The sequence below is a fragment of the Trachinotus anak genome, unplaced genomic scaffold, assembly GCF_046630095.1.
Source record: "Trachinotus anak isolate AG129_WGS33_773 ecotype Australia unplaced genomic scaffold, CSIRO_AGI_Tana_v1 ptg000013l, whole genome shotgun sequence".
Taxonomy (NCBI): Eukaryota; Metazoa; Chordata; class Actinopteri; order Carangiformes; family Carangidae; genus Trachinotus; species Trachinotus anak.
The window spans coordinates 22,733,402-22,754,910 of record NW_027273864.1 but is presented as its reverse complement, the minus strand read 5'-3'; the positions used below and the strand labels follow the sequence as shown (position 1 = coordinate 22,754,910).

Below are 21,509 nucleotides of genomic sequence, written 5' to 3'. Positions count from 1 at the left end.
GATTGTTCTTCTTTTGTGATTTAGGAGAGGTCTAAGTGCACCTCCGCCTCATCTTTGAACACCACTTCCTAGGTGGTCTGATCAGGCAAAATTGTAAGTAAACATCATCTATTGACAACAGGAAGGACGTGTACACCTCCCCACTGATCGCTGTTTTTTTTTTTTCTGTTCTCCCTCAAGCCTTTGCCCTGATAAGTACAGTAAATCTGCATGAAAAGCAAACAAAACACTGCCTTGCACGACTCCTCTCTTCAGGAGTAAAAGTAGTTGTAATAACTTGCTGTTCCTTCATCTTTGCCCACATGCGAACACCTACCACACATGAAAAACAAAAACACATTTTTGCACTAAGAGCCTCTGGATGTTAGTGGGAGTCAAGTTTGAGTTACTGCACTGTCTCAACATGCTTGTTTTGATGGCTTTTATCTCCATCTCTGAGTTCCTCCCCTTGTGTTTACTACGTCATTGAGTAATGTAGTTCTTTTTCCCAATGAAACCTAATAATGTTACTGTACGCTCAGGAATGTTTTCCATCCGGTGAGTGGCAGGGTGTGTTCACATCTCTTTGCCTGTCCCCAAAAAGCCCCCGTTTGAGGCTCCACTGTTTGCTCTCTCTCTTTATGAATGAGGAGTAACATGTCACGCAAAAATGAAGGTACAACATTTCGAAGAAGTGTGCGTAAGGCCTCTTCTCCGCAACCCAGTGCTCTGGTTACAGTTGTAACAGATGTTAAATAAGAGCAGAACTGTCCATCATTCAGTAGTAAACAACACTGTCCTACAACAAGGAGGACACTATCCTATCCTATCCTTGACACTGACACCATTTCATCTCTTAGCATGCACACTCTAAATAAAGAGCAATATAACCAAGTAGTTACTCTACTCGTGAGCAGATGGCGGTGGGGAATCAGTCAGCCAGCTCATGTGGAACAAGCTTATTTATATGTGCAGTATGTACAGAGGAGTTATTTGGCATCTAGGCTCTGACCTTGTCACTAAGTAAACAGACTAGGGAGTGACAATAGTATTCTGCCCACTCCAAAATCACATTAGATACAACGCTGATATGCATAGATATATCGACTTGTGCTCGCCCTTACCTTAACCTGACCCCACTTAGTCATCTCTTTGACGCTTAACCATAAATTAACTGGTCTAGCTGCTCTACAGAATTGGACTAGGGAACAGACTTGGACTGAAGACCACCAGTTAAGGCCAGATATTGGACCTCAATACTTTTTGAATACCATCTAAACTGTGTGAAGGTTAAGAATGTTACTACCAGTGAGTGACAACAGGCCAATTGAGTTTCCGTTGAAGCGAACATCACCGAGAATAATGATGTAGATGGGCTGTGTGCAAGACATCAAACAGTAGTTTTGTATTTGTCTGTCGGAAGCTCTGTCACAAATGAGCATTTTTATCCAGTTTTTGAGCATAATTTTCTTGCTGCACTTTTAGATGTTTTATCTATATTATTTATAATATTTTAACAAGGTAAAAGATTTTGTTAAGTTTTATGATTGCTTAGTATATGATCACATTGAAATCTCCCTTTAGACACTTTCCACTTATCTATTTGCTCATAATTTTTTTACCAACAATTAAGGGTGTTCCACAAGGTTCAGTTTTAGGTTCAATTATTTTTACAATTTATATGAATAGTGTTATTTCATTTTTAACTAACAACTTTGCACATTTGCATGCAGGTGATACATTATTGTATTGTATTGCCGACTCTGCTCAGCTGGCTGTAGAAAACCTGCAACGTTCTCTAAACTGTACATAACTTTTAATCCTTTATTCAATGTACATAAAGTTTATGTTGTTGTCTAGAGCAAGACGTAATGGTAGCAAAAAATGGTTCATGTTTCCACCATACAAGGATCCTACATTGTGAGTTACAGAATACAAATACCTTGGTATTTGGATAGATAATAAATTAACTAGGACTGTCAGCATGAACGTGTTAATCTGGATGAGATTAAGGTCCAAGCATAACACGTTATTTTTTAAAATCATGTTAATCATGTGCCGCCAAAGATTCTTTATTTTACACCATCACTGCTGCTGTTACCAAAAGTTTGCAGAGCACTATGTTTTAGAATCTTTGGCTTCTACTATTTATTTTATTTTATTTTATTTTACTTTTTTTCTGTCTTTTTTATGCCTTTTTATTTATAGGCACAGTGAGAGAGAGACATGAAAGTTGGGGAGAGAGAGGGGATGACAAGCAGCAAAGGGCCACGGGTCGGACTTGAACCCTGAGCCGCTGTGGTTAGGACTAAGCCTTAATGGTATGCGCTCTACCAGGTGAGTCACCGAGGCGCCCCCTGGCTGCTACTATTTTGACCCTTTGACACACCCTCACTTATTGTCAAGCTGCAACATACACTTCCTAAAAAGATTTTACATCTTTGCACAAGTACAAGATACTTCATGGCAAGTCACGTCTATGGGAGCAAGAGGGGGACGGTTCCAGTGTGCATAACGGGGCGTGCCGGGAGACCTAAAGTGTTTAAATCCAATGCATAACTTACCCAGAGCTTGTCAACAGATAAATAAATTATCAGACATCTTCATAATTATACGTCAGACATGCTAACGTTAGCTTCTAGTTCAGACAGACTGATGGTTATGTGTTGTCAAGCAAGAAAAAACAGTTCTGAAATGCAAAATAATAGAATTTTAATCATGTGATAAAACATGTGATTAATCACCATTAACTATTGAAACTCAGATTAAGAAAAATTTGACAGCCCTAAAATTAACATTCAAATATCATATAATCTTGTCAAGAAATTACAACAAAAACCTGTTTTTTTTTGTACAGCAACTTTCCTTGGCCTTTTAGGATAGTTAAATAGTTTCCCCTCTGTTATGGATTATAGGGATGTGATTTATAGACATGCCTCTGCCTCCACTCTTAAACCCTTGGAAGCTGTGCATCATTCTACCCTTAGGTTTCTTACTGGTGATGTTTATAGTACTCATCATTGCATCCTGTATGAAAAAGTTGGGTGGTCTGTCCTAAGGATGTAATTTGTTTATCTGCAAGGCGCTTATTGGGAAGCTGCCATCATATATCACTTCTATGCTATACTGGTGCTCTGGGTCATATCAAACTCAGACTAATGGCTGGCTTTCACTGCAAATCCCTCAGGTCTGTGGTGAGCTTGGAAGATCTGCTTTTAGGTTTTATGCTCCAACCACCTGGGACTCTTAACAGTGGTAACCCTTTGGCCAATTTAAATCTGTGATCACAAATCATACAGCTTCTGTTTGTAACTGTTTAAATTGGTTTGTCTTTTGTATGTGTCTGTAGCCTTTACTTTTAATTAACTACAGACATTACAGAAATTTATGGTTCCCAGAGGATGGATCCTAATGACTTTGGTAACCCCTTGAGTTATACACTGGCACCACTATGAGGTTGACATTTGTGGTTCAGTATGAAATACCTCAGCAACTGTTGGAAGAATTTCCATGAATATTGTGTCAGACAATCCTGTCCCCTAGGGCAACTGACAGGTTAAATATTTAATTTGTCAAATACTTGGTTTATGGCAAAACACCTATAAAACTAAAGGCATTCCTATCAGCCTCAGCTTTACTTTTGAATATTGTACTAATTAGCAAATATTAACATGCTACCATGCTAACCTAAGGTGGTGAACATGGTAATAGTATAACTTGCTAAGCAACATGTTAGCATTCTGATATTAGTATTTAGCTCAAAGCAAAGTTATGGCTAAATACAGCCTAATGGAGATGTTAGCATGCATACAGACTCTAAAGATCCTTTTCCACTGGTCCAAAAACCTGGCCACTCATCTGGCTTTAGTCGGCTTTTTCTGTGCAATGACGTCTTTCATGACACAAACACCGCAATCAGATCTGTCCTAAATCAGACCTCTCAGGTAAATTCAGCTGGCAGTGTAAACGGAGTCAGATGTCTTTTTTAGTGGGTTTAAAAAATGTGCTTCACAAGCTAACTTTGGTGCAATTATTCTTGGTTCACAGCTTGGTTATCACATTCAGACTTTATATCCCTAATAATGGCTCTTTATTAAGATGCAAATAGCACCTGTGGATTTAAATGAGTTATCACAGCTCAGAGGAATACTTTAAAAATATTTTCTAAGAAATGCCAAGCTAATGGTGGTTGGTTACAAAATTACGCATGTGACTGTTTCTTAAACTTTAAATGGGACCTTGATAGAAAAACTTTGTATTAAACATACAAATTAATGTTGACTTTTTAATAATAATAACACTGGTTACTTCACAGTGAAACTTTACAGATTCAGATTCAGTGTAAGCTACACTACTGAGCTTTTCCTGCTCAGTAGTGATCAGGGCCAGCTGAAGGATGGTTTCTTTATTCACTAACCACCATGAGACTCCAATGAGGCAGTGTGAGGCATGTTTGTCCACTGCATACCAAACATGGTGGGAATTTTGTTGTGCAAACCCCCCTGTGTTCTGCCATGCATGGCCTCCTTTGAATGCCCACCATCAAGCAGAGTGACAGGACATAGGTGCATGATGATGTCTGCCCAGAGCTTCTGTTTATAATAGATAACAGAGGCAGGGCAGTGAGTTGATGAGGCCATGGGGGTACACTGTATCTGGGGGTCAAAACTTTGACAAATTTACCTCTGAGGTGCGGGTCAGTGGAGGGGTCAAAGTGTACCAGAGTGTGCCAACGATCTAATCAACAAGTTGATTGGGGCCATGGCAGCAATGGTGACATAATTGTTGCAGACTAACCACAGTGTGGTGCATATTCACTAATCACTAAGAAGTACTCTTTTTGCATGGGGAGCTCACTTGCTTACTACTTACTGAAAACAATTAAACATATATAACAATTTCAAACGAACTGATGTTAAAATGACATTATAGCACTCTCATAATCTCAAATTAGGACTTTGCTGAATGTCATGTTACACAATATTAACTGAAAACAACGTAAAACAAGTGCTTCATAGTAACCATTGACCTTGTCAAATACTACTGCACTTGTTGCACTTTTTCACTGGCCTTCACATTCTTCAGACGATCATACCTGTTAACCTATTGGCTCCGTGTATGCAGAAAGTAGGGCAGCACATACAGTAAGTCAGTGTCTTCAGCTGCATATCATATCACACTGACTTCTACCTTTGGTCAGATAGTCTTTGTTCTTTCAAGGTGGCCCTGCCGTCTTACCAGCAGAGTAAATACATTACAATCAAGAACAATCAGCCAGTGAGCGCTCCTCTCACAGTGTTCATGACCCACATCTAAACATATATATGTCATGTTAAAGATGCATTAAAAATACAGTGCATTTAACACAAAAATATGTGTGGGGACACGCCTTTCTTTCTGGAAAATTTTTTAAACTTGTTGGACTTCTTTTCAAATTTCAGGTTACAACTGTAGATAATGTGATTTGTTCACGTGTTTATTGCAGCTGGAATGATGATTGAAGGTTGACTGACATTTTTCAGCCATGTTCAAACAAGACTTGGAGTTTACAGCCATGCTAGCAGCTCTGTGAGATAGTTAACTACGTTCACTATCTCAGATGAGGGCAACATTTGCCAGTTAGCTGGGACTGGATAATACAAGTACAATTACAATTCATCTTTAGGGGAGGATAAATGTCTGAGCCAAATGTCATGGCAAGCCATCCAATAGTTGTCATGACATTTCATTCAAAGCGGCAAATGTCAACATCATGGTGCTAGTCCATCTATGTTGAGATATTTTGCTGGATAAGTGAAAACTTTGACCTGCTGGTGGTGTTTGAAGAAAAGTCAGGAGATCACCAAAGATCACAAATCCACCTAAAAGCTAGGAGTTGAGATACTTCAGTCTGAACAAAAGCGGTGTACTGACTGACTGATTGTCACCACTAGAGCCAAGCTGTTAGCATGACTAAAAATCTGTGGGCCATTCCCTCTGAACAGCAGTGAAGTGTAATGTTAAACATGCTGAATTCCATTTCTCAATACAGGAGTATTTCTTTGGTAAAACATAAGAACCCCACTACTTCCAGAAGATCAGTCAAACACAGGAGAACAGACAGAGGTCGCTTTTCATGGACGTTATTATCAACATGACACAAAAAAAACAAAATTCTACAGATATTATTCATAATAATTATCTAGATATTTCAATATTTATTTTGTAAAGACAATCATTTCAGTCAGATACATTGCTCTGATTTTCCAGGAAATTTAATTCACTTCATTTGCAGACCTTTCTCAACTCTACTCCCCTCAGTGACCTCTGCATCTCTGGATCTGTGCTCACTAGCAGCAATTCACCTCAGTCACCCCTGACTCTACTAACTAATCTCTTTTTAAACGAATGAAACAGGAATGAAATCACACACATACAGAGCCTTTTTGGAAAGAACTCTACGAGATTTTCGCAGCTTGTTGTCAGGAAACATTTTGTTGTAACATATTTTACCTCAGGCACGACTTTGATGTTGCTGACTGACATTTGAAAAATAAGCCCCTGGCCTCTCTTCTGGCCTAGCACTCTCTATTCCTTGAGCTTGTTACTATCAGAGAGGAGGGAGGTGAGTCCTCCTCCATCCAGGGAATCCTGACCCAGATACTGAGCTGCACTTTCCCTCAACAGTGCTGAATGCAACAGCAACCTCAGTGTATGGGAGGAGGTCAGCAGGTTCATGGAGATATTCTTCCTTACTAGTTCCAACTCCAGCCCTTCCCCATCATCTCTATCAGTAGGAATGACCTACTTTCTCGCCGGAGTCAAAAATCTATAGGCTATTGTGAGACCCATCAAATAAATATAACCCTTGTTTGTCAATGTCACAAATCTTTATTTTTCATGATATTAACACTGGCTCGATGTCAAGAATTTTAATGCTCAAGGCCACACAGAAAATGTAACGAATTGGGGCGCAATGTGAAACTGTGAGGTGAAAAGGCTAAATGACAGATAGTTGTCAAGGAGTTGTTAAACAGCAACAGGGGAAATGTTTTGCCTTCAATGTCTATTACACTACACTACACTACGCTACACAATTTAGGAACATCTCTGTCAACTCTCTAAGAACCTGAGCTGGTGTGATAAAGGGCAAAAAACACATAACAAGAGGGTGTAGGATGTATTACCTCACTCCTGCTCTGTTGTAAATATTTTCATCCTTAGTGTAAGGGTGGGCTTCGGGGAAAGGGGCACCTCACATTCTAGGTCAGCACCGTTACGTGACCACTCAGGCTGATGTGACTGCATGAAGCTTTTCCATCTCTACTAAGGATCCCAACTAATCTCCTCCTCTGTGGCCTCCAGGAGCATGGTGGCACATAAACGTGTCCTTGTGCTTTCATAAAATGAATGTGCATGCATGACTGTGTCTCTCCTTCGCATGTTGCTACGGAGCAGCCTCCACTTCAAACCCAATCACCGAACTCACTGACCTGTCAGTCAATTTGGATGTGAGCGAGTTTGAGTCATCAGGTTTGCCTGCCCTGTGTGCTGATGACTCCGCTGCTGCCTGAGAAGGTCAGCTGCCCTATATCTCAGTTCATCACTTATCTCTCTGCCGGCTGATGTCCCGACTACAAAGCCCTCACTGATTTGAGTGTAAGAAACAGAGAAAATGGAGTCGGACTGTAATCAAAGTGATACCTAAACGGGGAGATGATGAGACGAGAGCCGAGCTGTCAGTACGTCAAGAATCAGGAGGAATTCAGTCAATTTAGGAGTTGTCAGCTTTATTTGACACAAAGCATCTAGCCACCACTAAAGAGGAGAGTGTATCTGACACTAAAGATATGAATCTAAAAAAGAAATAAGATAGTTCTCTTTCATTTTTCATGTCTGAAACATATTATAATAACTTGATTTATGTTTAATTATTTATTATTTAGTCTTTTCTGCAGCCAAGATGTATAGATATAGGACAAAGGATTTTTTCTTTGTTGTTACTTAAATCCTGTACATTTTATCTGTTGTTTTTTTTTTAGATGAGACTGTAAATACCCTAAATAAGTTCCCTCTATTTTGTGTGTTATGTTCCTGTAAACTCACCAAACTAGAGGAAAAGAATTAAATCACAAATCACAAAAAAGAAAAAAAAAACAACGAAAAAACATTTTATTTGACTGTTTACATTTTTCAAAATCCCATAATTACAGTTTCTTCTAAAGTTGAAGATTTCTCCATAAAGTGTCCTAAAATTGTATTTGACATAGACATCATAAGCAGCAGAGCTTATGTCTGTATTTCAGCTGATATTTAATATGGCAGTGTCACCGACCTTTGATGAAGAAACTGAACAAACACACATCCACATATTTATTACGATCCAACCCTCAGTCACTTATTCTACACAAGGCCATAGAGGAGGGTATTGCGTAGTACTGTTTGCTTACAGACAACATCACGAGAAAACATGTTTTCTCTATCACTTGCACCCCGTGCGGTGCCAGCTGTCAGTGACACTGCCAGTGTTACCTCGTGTTCAATACGCCAGACCAGACCAGGACACTGCGAGGTTGAAGTCCTGGGATAACGCCTTGCTCAACAACCTGCTGCTCTTACTTTTTGCTGTTTAGGTAATAACAAGAACAACATCGAAAGAGTGGATATTTTCTCTTCAAATTATGGCCATACCTGATGTTCACCACTAATGTGTCATTACTCTGTAACTGCCTCTAAATAAATGCTGGCTATAGTAATATTAAACACCCATAATTCCATAGATTGTTTTTTCTTTTTTTCAGTTTTGTTAGTAGTGTACTTCAGTGCCACATGTGTTTTTCACAATGTTGTAATGAAATAGGGCTGGAAATATTATTTCCATTATCTGCTGATTATTTTTCTTCATTGATCAACTTTGTATTCTTTAGTTATTTTAGTATAATTTTCCTCTGCTTGATGACAGAAGGTGCACAGTACTTGGTTGGTAACAGAATAAAGTATTTAAAGGGGCATTCCATCAATTTTACATGTACTTTTTATATAAATTTTTATGCCTCCAATAGCTACAGCTGGAGGCATATTGTCATATCTGTATATGACTCAAAGATGTACGCACATACATCCGTCCCATTCTCGTGGACACGATATCTCAGTAACACCTTGTCAGAAAATCTTCAAATTGGGCATAAATGTTCACTTGAATTCAAGGATAATCTTTCATCTATGTTACATGGTTTTTTTTTCATCATTTTAAATGTATTACATTTCATCGTTAATTTTAATATGTCTCCTACTGTTTCCACTTTGTTTTTACTGTTCACATTTGAACTGTTTATCAGCTTGTCAGTCACCTGTAAACCACATGAACTGCATGAACTTGTACCAAAGATGCTATACAAATAAAGCTTGACTAACTGAGTTTGATTGATTGATGAAGTTTGAAAAACATGGATATTTACCTTGCCAGAGGGTTCTCATAAAACATTTTGAGTGGCATGACGCAACAAGTCCTCCAAACTGAATAGCAAAATAAAGGATTATGAATTAAGTTCCACATTTATTATTGGCAGTGGAGTCACTGCAGGAGGTGGGGGTGGTGGATAGTGAGCTCATATCTGCTGTTATGTCCTGTAAAAAATGACCCCATATGTGTCAGCAGCTTATTACAACCCATAGTTACGTTTTATTGTTAGGCGGCCTATAGCAACCTTAGTAATTAGGACAGGAGCAAAGGAGGAAGTGAGGCTACGTAGTATAAAGATTCAGTGTTGTTTCTTTATTCCATGACCATTTTAATGATGTGTTTATTACTGCAACATGACGAGTAAGGACCGGCGTGCCCGCTAATGGTAGCCTACACTTCTATAGGTCGTATCTGAGGGTATCCACTGTGGGTCGTATCCACTCCGGTGTCTGTATGATAAATTATAAGCAGCTAGTTAGCTTAACTCAGCATCAAAACTAGAAACAGGGGGAAACATCTGGAAACATCTGGAAACATCTGTTCAAAGGTAACAAACCTGCCTTCTAGAGCCTCTTAACCTCAGTAATCAATACTTTATATCTCATTTGTTTAATCAGTACAAAAACACTGTGAAGTCACTGTGTCCAGCCAAGAAATAGCCCTGCACAAAACGTATGTAAAACTGCAACTTTTTGTTTTTGCAGTTTTCTGTTTGGGAGGGTGGAAGGTGATTGATGTGTGTGTTACACCTCATTCACTCGCCAATATACATCAAACAGCAGTGACAGTTCAAGGTTGTTCTGATGCCACCTGAGAGTCTGTGAATGTGTACTTTAATAGGGTAACAACACAGGGCCCCTGCACATGTTATTTAAGTCATACCAGCTCTGGGGAGGGGGGAGTGTGTGTGTGTGTGTGGGGGGGGTGCTCTCTCTCACCCTCTCTCCCTCTGTATGTGTGTGTGTGTGTGTGTGAGTGTATGGGAGCAGGGGGAGAGACAGGGGTTTCACTACAGGTAAACCCATCAACTCATCCAAATTGTGCTGAATAAAATGTAGCAAATGATAAATTTCACAGCTTAATCCATGTGTTATCCATGTAATCCAAGTGTCTACTCCTGTTTCTTCGGCTCTGCTGAAAAATCTTGAGCAGATTATGAAATCCAATGAGAATTAAAGGACTATCAAAATGTCTGCAATAGTAAGATATCTTATTGTGTATTTTAATCGGGTTTTAATGGGCATATATGTGCAATTATCAAAAATGCATAAATGATAATTGCATTGAAAATGCCCACCTTCACCCCTCCACAAAGAACACACACTCCAAAACACAAGCAGAGCAAACACACACACACAACCTGCAATCTGTCAAATATTTGCCCACGGTGCAGAAGTGTGGCAGTAGTATTTGCTTTGCCAAAGTTTCGGTTCTTCCAGTGGCGGGTCGCTCTGAAACGCGGTTCAAGCGAACCGCGTCACCTCCGCTGTGGCCTGTGTGTTTATTTATAAAGCGAGGGAGGGGGTGGGGGGGGGGGGCACTTCCTCGGTCTATCTGGGGTCATACGATCCTCTCAATGTGGATCCATAAATGAATGGTGGGCTCGACGGCCACACCATGCAGGACCGGTCCCTGATTGGTTAGGTGCACAGCAGCAATAAACACTCTTAGGGTATATATAATGCGCTAAGGTGTGACTGTTCCAAGAAACGAGGAACCCCAGAGATAATAAAGAAGAGCTGCTGTTCAGATTTTTTTTTTAAACACAAAGGTACGAGTTTGAGGATGAGGGCTCAGATCCAAAAAGTTCCTCAGATTGTTGAGCTGCTGAAGAAGAAGTCTGTCGGGCTGCAGCACTTCAAACCAACATCCTCAGTGTGCGTCCTGGAGGAGAAGGATGCTGTGGAGGCTGCGCGGTGCCCTCACGCCGCCTCCAGAGCGCACAGTCTGGACTCGATCCCGGGACCCACCAACTGGCCGCTGGTCGGCAGTCTGGTTGAACTCCTGCGGAAAGGAGGTCTGACAAGACAGCACGAAGCACTGGTACGGTATTATTACAAACTTCTCTAGACTTCTCTTGTCTTTTTCTGTTTTTTTTTTTTTTTTTTTTGTTTGTTTTGTTTCTGGTTCAGTATAACCTATTTTCTCCAGTCAATACCACAACAAAATGAATAAGCAAAAATAAGTGTAAAGACTTTTAATGTTAATCACATTTGTCTGACAGATTAATGACAACTAAAATGCTGTTTTTAGGTTGACTATCATAAGAAATTCGGCAAGATTTTCCGGCTGAAGCTGGGCTCTTTTGAGTCGGTGCACATCGGCGCACCTTGCTTGCTGGAGGCGCTTTATAGGAAGGAGGGGAATTACCCGCAGAGACTGGAGATCAAACCCTGGAAAGCATACAGGGACCTGAGGGACGAGGCGTACGGACTCCTCATCCTGTAAGTAGGCTTTCGATTCCCTTATTGATACCTAACACTCATCAGGACGCTCTTTGAGGTTGAAGTGGAGACACGGCTGTTTTACATTGAAGCCCATTAAAGAGGGGGTCCACACTGTTGGTTCGCAGGGAGGGCAAAGACTGGCAGAGAGTGCGGAGCGCTTTTCAGCAGAAGCTCATGAAACCGACTGAGGTGGTGAAACTCGACGGCAAAATAAACGAGGTGAGGTTCTTGTCTCTGAAACAAAATATGTTACTTACATTTATTTTTGAGCTTGTTGGTGATCAGCGACCGACGCTCCGTTTTTCAAAACAGGTGTTGATGGATTTCGTTGGAAGAATTGGAGACATAAATGACAACGGCAAGATTGAAGACTTGTACTTCGAGCTGAATAAATGGTCTTTTGAGAGTAAGTTCAGTTTCGTTTTTGTTCGGTTATTCATTGAGGCTACAACTAATTTTTTGCGACCTATTTATTATCTCCTCAAATAATTATTTGGTCCATTAACGCATCTAAGAAATAATGAAATTTACAATCACAGCTTGTTAAAGGGTCATTTCAAATGTTGCTAACCCAAAGATACTTAATTCACCATCACAAACAGACAAACTGGGAACTACAGGGAATGTTTGGCATTTTACTGAAAACATGACGTAAATGATTTGTTGATTGTCAAAACAGTTGCCGATTAATTTTGTGATTAATAAAAAAATTACAGACAAATAATTTCATCTCTACAATTCATTATTTTGCTGTATGCTAACATTACTGCTTTATTGTAATATTAGATCGTATTATATAAAATCTTAGTGTCTATAGTCTATAGTCTATAGTATGTCTATATTATATTGAAAATGAAATCACTGGCTTCAGATTCTTCAGATTCACAATAAATGTCTTTCTGTACCTGTCCATATGTTTAACTCGCGCTCTGAATCACACTCTTTGCTCTCCTTTGTCGTTCAGCCATTTGTCTCGTCCTCTATGACAAGAGGTTCGGTCTGCTGCAAGAGAAAGTCAACGAGGAGGCCATGAACTTCATCACAGCTGTGAAAACAGTGAGTACCCTGGTTATTATTCCTTGCACAGTAGCAGTGTGTACTGGAGGAGAGGGCACTTGTGATGATCTGTGAGACACCAGGGCAGACCGCAGGTCGTCAGGTTCACCTCAAGCCGAGGTCAGCTGAACCGCAGAAGTTCAGTGCCTGACTGACACTCTCGCTGTACTTACTGGGATTTACTGGGGCAAACCAATATCATCCACAGTCGAGAGATGATAAGTGAAGGTTCACAAAGGTCTCACGGGGCAGTGGGTGCAAGAAGAAGCAGAAAAAAGATTGAATCAAAGATTTTTTTTTAGTTGGGGGGTGAGGATGATTACATTTAACAGCTAATCCTTTTCTCTCTTGCTCTGTCCACTCCCATGCTTTGTGTCTCTCTGTAGATGATGAGCACATTTGGCATGATGATGGTCACACCCGTGGAGCTCCACAAGAGCCTCAACACCAAAACATGGCAGGACCACACTGCGGCATGGGACCGCATCTTCAGCACAGGTACAAACAGAGGCACAAGTTTATACTACACCACAAAATTACACCAACAGAACAGTTTGTACCAGGACTTTGGACTCCTCTGTGACAAACCTGTGTGACCTATGTGATCACTGGGGGGTCACATGAAAGCAGTGTCGCGTCTACACCTTTGTGTGTCATCTAATAGCGTTTAGTTAGGGGTTAGGGGTTAGCAAAAAATGTGTATTGATAACACATGAACTTGCTTTATTCATGCGTCATTTGGTGATACCAGGCTGATCCGAGCTCACTTCCAGTAAGACCGGAAGACAGGAAAGCACAGAGGGCGGGCAGGAGTGAGATTTGAACCAGGTGCTTCAGTGTGTTGTGTACTTGGCACTCTGGATTGATGTCAGCCAGAGCTGTAGTAAACCACATGACCTAAGAGGGAGAAATCTGCCAAATATTTGTAGTAGCACAAGTTGGGGGCGAAACATCAAGGGATTAGAAGATGATTCTGGTTGTGCTGTTTACTCGTCTGTAGCCACTCATAGCCTCTCAAAAAACCTACACACATAAACGCACATTTTCCCAACACTTGGTGGCAAAAAGTCCATGTAGGGAGCATGAGTAAGAGTGGGGTAGTTTCTCTAATTTGTTTAGTGTATTTATAGCTTCAAGAGACTCCAGCTAAATTTATTCAATTTAGTTCGTTTTGTGCGTCATGTGATTTAAATGATGCTCGGTACTATAAGCTTATGACTCACATAAACAGTCACAGATCAAACAAGTTCAACTGGGAGAGCAGTACCGAAATAGCAAGGCATCACCGGCGGCTTACAATCTCACACAATTCAGATCATATGGATAACAATGTCATGTAAGAACAAACACCAGACCAACACATTTAAAAGTAGAAATTTAATTTCACACACTATGTGTACAATGGATTTATATACGTCTATGATGGCAACAGCTGTAGTTGAAGACGTCCCTCCCATTCTTGTGAATATGTCAGGAACACCTTGTGGGAATTTCTTCAAAACATTTACTTGGACTCTAAGATGAACTGATTAGAATTTGGTGGTCAGAGGGTGAGGTCACCATAACCTCACAAAACCCATTTTCGGTCATAACCCAAGAATTCAAATGCTATGAGATAACACACTTAATACCTTTTATTAAATTCCTTCAAAGTCTTTGCAACAGATTTTATATAAGTCTGAACAAATGTGACTGTATCACAGAAAACTGTCTGTATATTATTGAATTTTTACTATTGAATTTTTACACCAAGGGCACTAAGAAAGTGGAGCAGTAATGATAACTTGAAAGTAGCCAAAAGGAACAAGACTGATACACACTTAACGCTCCATAGACAGTTGAGTGGTATAGAACCAAATATAAGCAACTTTTGTAGAGGTGTGCATAAAGTAATTTTTCAAGGAATGAAAGTAGTATTTCGTCTACGTCGAGTGAATAGAAATGCCATGACCCAAATCACCGTGTATCAAACATGTGACTTAATTTCAAGGAAATCAGTATGTTTACATCTTTGCTGCTTTGTGGTTCCTCAGCCAAAGTCTACATCGACAAGAAGTTGAAGAGGAACGCAGTCAGAGCTCCTGATGATTTAATCGGTGACATCTTACACCACAGCTGCCTTTCAAAAAAGGAACTGTACGCAGCCATCACAGAGCTGCAGATTGGAGGCGTAGAGACGGTGAGTAATATTTTGTACCACAAAGAAATATGTTTCATTCCCAGACATTGTTCCAGATTTTTGAAAATTGGCTGATTTACTTTCTTTCCGTTAGATAAGAAGATTGATACCTTTCTCATATCTGTTAATTCAATAAGAAGCTATAGCCAGAAGCCACTTATCTTAGCTTAGCATAAAACAACTAGCTCTAATTGGCCTACCAGCACCTCTAAAGCTCAGTTAACCCTAACCCTTCAGAAAGAGCTAGGCTAACTGTTTCCCCTCCTTTCTAGTCTTTGTGCTAAGCTAAGAGCTGTAGACTGTTATAATTCACGGTCAGATAATGTGTTTGAGAATGGTATCAATCTTCTCATCTAACTTTTGGCAAGAAAAAAAATAGTGTTTCCCCAAAATGTAAAACTCTGTTCTGAACATAGTCCTGAACACGAGTTAACCTTTTAAATGTTTTACCTTTCGCCTATTTTCCTTCAAGTGGGGAAAGAAAATAAAATGGTTCAACCTCTAAAACAAACAGGTGCTGAAGTTACAGTGCTTCAGAAGCAGAAAATGAATGTGGTGTGGATGTAACTGAGGAGCCTTTGAGGAACCCCATACATTCCCCAGCTCCTTTTCAGGACCCCACTGAGGAATGTACTTAGAGTAGCTGCCTCACTAAGTGACATTTCCTCTCTGCCTCTTTCCTTCTCTCTCTCTCTCTCTCTCTCTCCCTCTGTTTCTCTCTCTCTCTGTTTATGTTTCTCAGACCGCCAACAGTATGCTGTGGGCTATTTTCAACCTGTCACGTAACCCTGGCGCCCAGAGGAGGCTGCTGGAGGAGATTAGAGAGGTGGTGCCTCCCGACCAGGACCCATGTGGAGAGCATATCAAGAGCATGCCCTACCTCAAAGCCTGCCTCAAGGAGTCAATGAGGTACAGTACAACAGGGTCATGATGGAAAAATAAAACAGCTCCTGGCTCTCACTACAGTTGCAGTTACATTATGAGCAAGGGGAAAAGTTATTTTGATTTATTCCATTTCCAATACATAAGTTAATAATACATTTTGTCCAAGGCAAATATATACAGCAGATGATCAAGTTAAAAATGCTGTTAGCTGTACCTGACATTACATAGCATTTACTGATTAATTTAATTGATCTAATTAGTCAGCAGCTTCAAATCAGACTCATTGGCTGCATCATGATTTCGCCCAGTACCACGGAGATTAAGAGGGGACACTGACACACATGACTGACTCAAAAACAAGCTTCATGAGATAAGGTGGCATGACTAGCAACAGCCAGTGGTCCCAGCTTAAAATTGACCGTGTGGTCACGTTCAGATCACTTCCTACCCCCTGCACAGTCTACTTTATCCCTTCTTCTCGTGCAGTCACAAGTTGTCGTACATGTTATTTAAGGCTAATACCATAACCACATCATCCAGGGAATGTATTTGACCTCCAACTGGAGATTATATCTAACCTCATCTTGTGCTGAGAAAAACACAGGAATGTGTTTAGCTCCTTTTAAACAGCTTAAACTTGGGTGTCATGCTATATTACAGCTTCAGTCCATATTCCCATGTACTTTTTTCATATTCTTGCAGGTTATCACCATCAGTTCCGTTCACCAGCCGGACCCTGGACAAAGACACTGTGTTGGGAGATTATGCCATTCCCAAAGGCGTAAGTGGCTTAGTTCTTAATTACCTGACGTGAGCAGATTACGTTCTTGTATTAATTTACATTTCACTGATGAATAAAATTAAGCATGTTAGAATAACCTGCTCAAGTACTGTACAAAGAGTGAACGAGCATGTGCAGCTCAGCAAACTTTATGGAAGGATTTGATTTACTGGAACGAGGTCTTTATTGGACTTTAGTCTTGTAATCTACTGTACTATCTATTTCATTTCTCTTCGGCAAAAAGTGAGAAATCCGGTACTGTGCTTGTAATTTTTGAGTAGAATAACACAAAACTGTTAAAAAAAAAAAAGATTTAATTGTTATTTTCCTCCATTCACAGACTGTTTTAATGATAAACAGCCACGCACTGGGCTCCAATGAGGAGTACTTTGACGATGGGAAGCAGTTCAAACCTGAGCGCTGGCTGCGAGAGAATAGCACCATCAACCCCTTTGCCCATGTTCCCTTTGGCATCGGGAAGAGGATGTGCATCGGCCGGCGGCTGGCAGAGCTGCAGCTGCAGCTGGCCATGTGCTGGGTAAGATAAGACAAGTACAGTTCAGCTCAGCTCAGTTTATACACTCAGTCAACAGCCTCTTTGTCTCATGAGACTCTTAAAAGGTGAACTGATATGACAGGACACTTCTGCTTGGCTCTCTTACAGTTGGTCAGAGACTATGAGATTGTGGCCACAGATAATGAGCCACTCGATGTGATCCACTCAGGACTGCTTGTTCCTAATAGAGAACTGCCGGTCGCCTTCATCAGGAGATGAGGTAAGAGGAAAGGTTGGATCTCCAACAAGCAAATAGCTCAAAGCCAAGAAAAAGTCAGGCACATGACTGTTTCCCCCTGTTGCCAGTCTTGTGCTAAGCTAAGCTAACTGGCTGCTGGCTGTAGTGTCATATTTACTGTACAGACATGACAGTGGTATGACTCTTATCATTAAACTCCAAGAAAGAAAGTAAGAAAGAAACTGTTGAACTATTCCCTTGAGTCTGATATTTATTTGTAGTCTAGTCCAGTCATTCACTGTAACTACAAAAAGACATCAAAACTGTATATTCACACTAATGAATTATTTCTTCTTTCCCTGCCCTCTCAGGCTCCATATTCAACTCTTCTGGACATAGTGACAGAAAGATGATACCTCTGTTTCCATGGCCTCATGGTCGAGTGACTCCCTGTATTGCTGCTGTGTAAATAGAACATAAAGACAAAAGAAATTATTATACATGTAATCATGCCATAAATACCTCAAACTTATTTAAAACTATTACTTATGACTGTTAATTACTGACCAAAATACCAGTTGTTATGTACAAATTGAATGTCGTACAAAGGCAGCTGTCCACAAATCTTAACGTAACGTCCTCATCTTAGACATGTGTATGTAAATGTCAAACTATTCAGGCTTTTCCTTGTTAAATATATATATATATATATATATATATAGGTGTGTAGGTCACAATATGTTTGTTTTTCGTTGTGTATATAAGTGCAATTATAATATTATAATATTGTAATGATGTACATTGTTTTATGTAGAGACATATTTTATTCACTGAAATAAATACGCTAACAAATGTATTTAAGACACACAGCCTGTGTTTATTTTTCTAACTGGTGCATTGCCAAGTCTTGGTATTAAAGTCTTTGGGTGATTTGAGCTTTCCATTGAGTTTGACAACTCAAAAAATGAAGTTAAATGAGTATTGAAAAGCTTAGTTTAGCATGTAAACGAACTGCTGTCTTTAGAATTTGGCTCAATACTGGATTCAGATCATTATAGGTTGATTCAAACTTCAAGCTTAATAGTTTCTCTTCTAGGCTCTTTCATTTAAGGGATTTTAAAGGCCTGAAAAGGTGAAAATATCAAGTATTTGACAAGAAAGAAGACGAACATCCGACTATCACTAACACAGGCTCAGTAACACAGGCTCACTTACTTTGAGCTAAAAGCTAACAGAGCTATCATACTGATGTAAAACAGCCACAATGTTTGCCATCTTTGTTTCGTCTGTTGGCATGCTAGTATGTGCCAATTAGCACTAAACACAAGCTACAGTAGAGGACCAAAGTGGCTCACTGACCACAAAAACTAAAGAACTATAAATGGTGGTTCTCAAATCATCATCAATAAAAACTAGTCATCCTATCAAGTCTGTTTCTGTCTGTAAATCTAATTTTCTCAAAAAAAATGTACATGTACTTGTTTAAAAAAACTCACTCAAAATGAACAAGAGCTCAGTGTCAGTAAAAACTGGAATTGCAGCTTTGCAAAATATGCAACAAAAGTCACATCTCAGGTCATTTTCATTTTTAAAAATGTTTGAGATGTGTGTGTTAGCAGCACGTGTCAAAGTGCAGACTAAGCAGGTTTCTCTTCAGCCTGTGGTGGTTTATTTGCACAGGAAACAAGAATAACTTGAAAAATGCCTTTAAGGACTGATGTAAAATGTTTTGCAGTGATCTTCTGACATCAGAAAACCACAAGTGTACGTGATGAATTACACCTGCAACATGCAGCATATTTTGATCGAGAAACAGTGGGATTCTAGTTAAAGCAACCACACTGAAAAGCAGAGACATTAGGTTTCAACAATGCACATGGATGATATGTTGATGGATACAACTATCAGGCTGTTTTTTTTCTATTTCAAGCAGGTACAAGCACAAATGATTGATTGCATAAGCAAGCCTATTTATAGACACGTCTGTGACTTTCCTGTTAACAGTGAAGTATCTGTACTTGAATCAAAGTTGAGGCCCTGGTGAGGATCAAACTCATGACCCCTGATTTACAAGACCAGTGCTTGAATAGCTGAGCTACACTAGAGCCTCTTTGTATCTTTGCACTATGACATCCAGTCAGTGTGATGAAGGGGGAAAGAAAAGACAGACAAGATACAGTATCTTCATTACACAGCACTAAGTATGACTCAGTGACACCACAATGTGGTGGTTACAAGCGTTACTATGTAAATGTTTTGGTTATGAAATCTGCAGTAAACACATGAATGCAGAAAAGACATACAGAGATACCGTCTGTGTTATATTTGTGTTGTTTAATATCAGCCTCTGTCACACTGTTTTTTGTTTCAAACCTTATCTAATCTGTCAGCTTTGGTTCATAATCAGTAAGTGTCAATATGTGTCTAAGTATATCAACCTAATCCTACAATCTTAAAATCATGTTACACAATATTATTTTCTACTGTTACTGTATTAATCACATTGGTTAGGATAAGAAGTGTGTTATGAGGTGAGGAGCTTGTACTTATTGCCTACTATAATTAGAATGAAAACTATATCTAAAATAAACCCTAAAGAAAGAAGGAAGAAACAGAAAGGGAAAGTGTCAAAGGACAGCTAGTGAATTTCAGCATTCAACAACTCTGCTCCATCCCAACACAAATGGGTCAAATGCATTTATTCAAGTACTGAGCAATGAGGTACATGTACTTTATGTTAGTATTTCTATGTTATACTTTATACTCTACTGCAGTTCAGAGCAAGATGTTTTTATTTCACATTCATTTGAAAGGCGTAGTTCACTAATTACTTTTCTGACTTAATCACAATACATTACAGGTCGATTATTTACAAAACAAATTGGAAAGCTTTCTGAAAATAACAAGTAATTTGAATTAGTTATATGAATTAGTTCAATTAGTTGTTCTCAGTTTTAATTGACTTTTCATGAAAAACAAAATGTTCAAAGCAAATGCTAGTAAATATCTATTCATCATTCAGTTATCAGGGGAGACTCTGTTCTTCATATATGCTGTATTGTATGTTTGTTATAGACACATTCTACGTTTTGTAGGTTTAGTTCACCTTTTATGGTCTGACTAAGGTCAAAAGGTCTCTAGGCTAGCTTAGCCTAGAACCACAGAGTGGTTCCCAACCTTTCTCGCTCATGACTCCTTACAAAAAAATCTGCACCTGGCTGGGGCCCTTTCTTACATCATGAGTTGTCACCAGAGATGGATGATTTTCTCCTTCAAACTTCTCACATGGTTTCATTTAAATAACTCTTTGAGGTCCCAAGAGATAAAACTCTCTTTGTGAAGCAGAGCTTTCCTCTTTCCTGTGCCATTAACCATATCATGACCCATCAAATTTACATTTTGACCTTCCTACCAAACAGTACAGTTAGTTTTTTACTGATAATACCCATGTACCTTTACTTAAGAACAATTTTAAATTTGCTCTGTGAATTTCAAAGTGGCTTGAAGAGATAAGCAACACCTGTTCTCTGCGTCTAACACAACACATCAACAATTACACATCAACTCACACCTTGATTGGTGTGAGTCTCACAACTCTCACATGACTCGCATGTGACCTAAAGTCTCACATGTGACCTCAAGTGACATCCACATGTGAAGGGGTTAAAAAGCCTCAGTCTGACACTCAAGACCATGAGGCCTCTCAGAGACACTAACATGTAAACCAAGGTTTGTCCCTTTTTCTAATCATATGTATACTGACACGAGTAATACGGGTATATAATTCATATGTAATGATCACACTAATGATAACAAATGTGTTTTTCACTTAACTCGCGAGGTATCTAGCCCTGCAGAGAATAACATTATATTGTCTTTGTCCAAAGGAACTTACAGTAAGTGCATTTAATTTATGAGAAAATTTTATGGTTTAGTTTATCTTTGAATTTGGTTAGATTTTTTTTTTCCCAAAGGAACTACTTTATGCAAAAGAAATTGTCAATAT

At 39.5% G+C, this 21,509-nt stretch overlaps 1 protein-coding gene across 1 annotated transcript; it reads left to right on the top strand.

Moving 5' to 3' along the window:
• Window positions 1-11,092: 11,092 nt before the first annotated feature.
• cyp24a1 (cytochrome P450, family 24, subfamily A, polypeptide 1) lies at window positions 11,093-18,359 on the top strand. The gene is made up of 12 exons (XM_071494590.1): window positions 11,093-11,464; window positions 11,675-11,865; window positions 11,994-12,087; window positions 12,181-12,274; window positions 12,833-12,924; window positions 13,311-13,422; window positions 14,958-15,103; window positions 15,846-16,012; window positions 16,691-16,769; window positions 17,110-17,307; window positions 17,434-17,545; window positions 17,875-18,359. Exons 1-11 carry the CDS (start codon window positions 11,207-11,209, stop codon window positions 17,542-17,544), a joined length of 1,542 nt encoding a protein of 513 aa, XP_071350691.1. The 5' UTR covers window positions 11,093-11,206; the 3' UTR covers window position 17,545; window positions 17,875-18,359.
• Window positions 18,360-21,509: the final 3,150 nt, after the last annotated feature.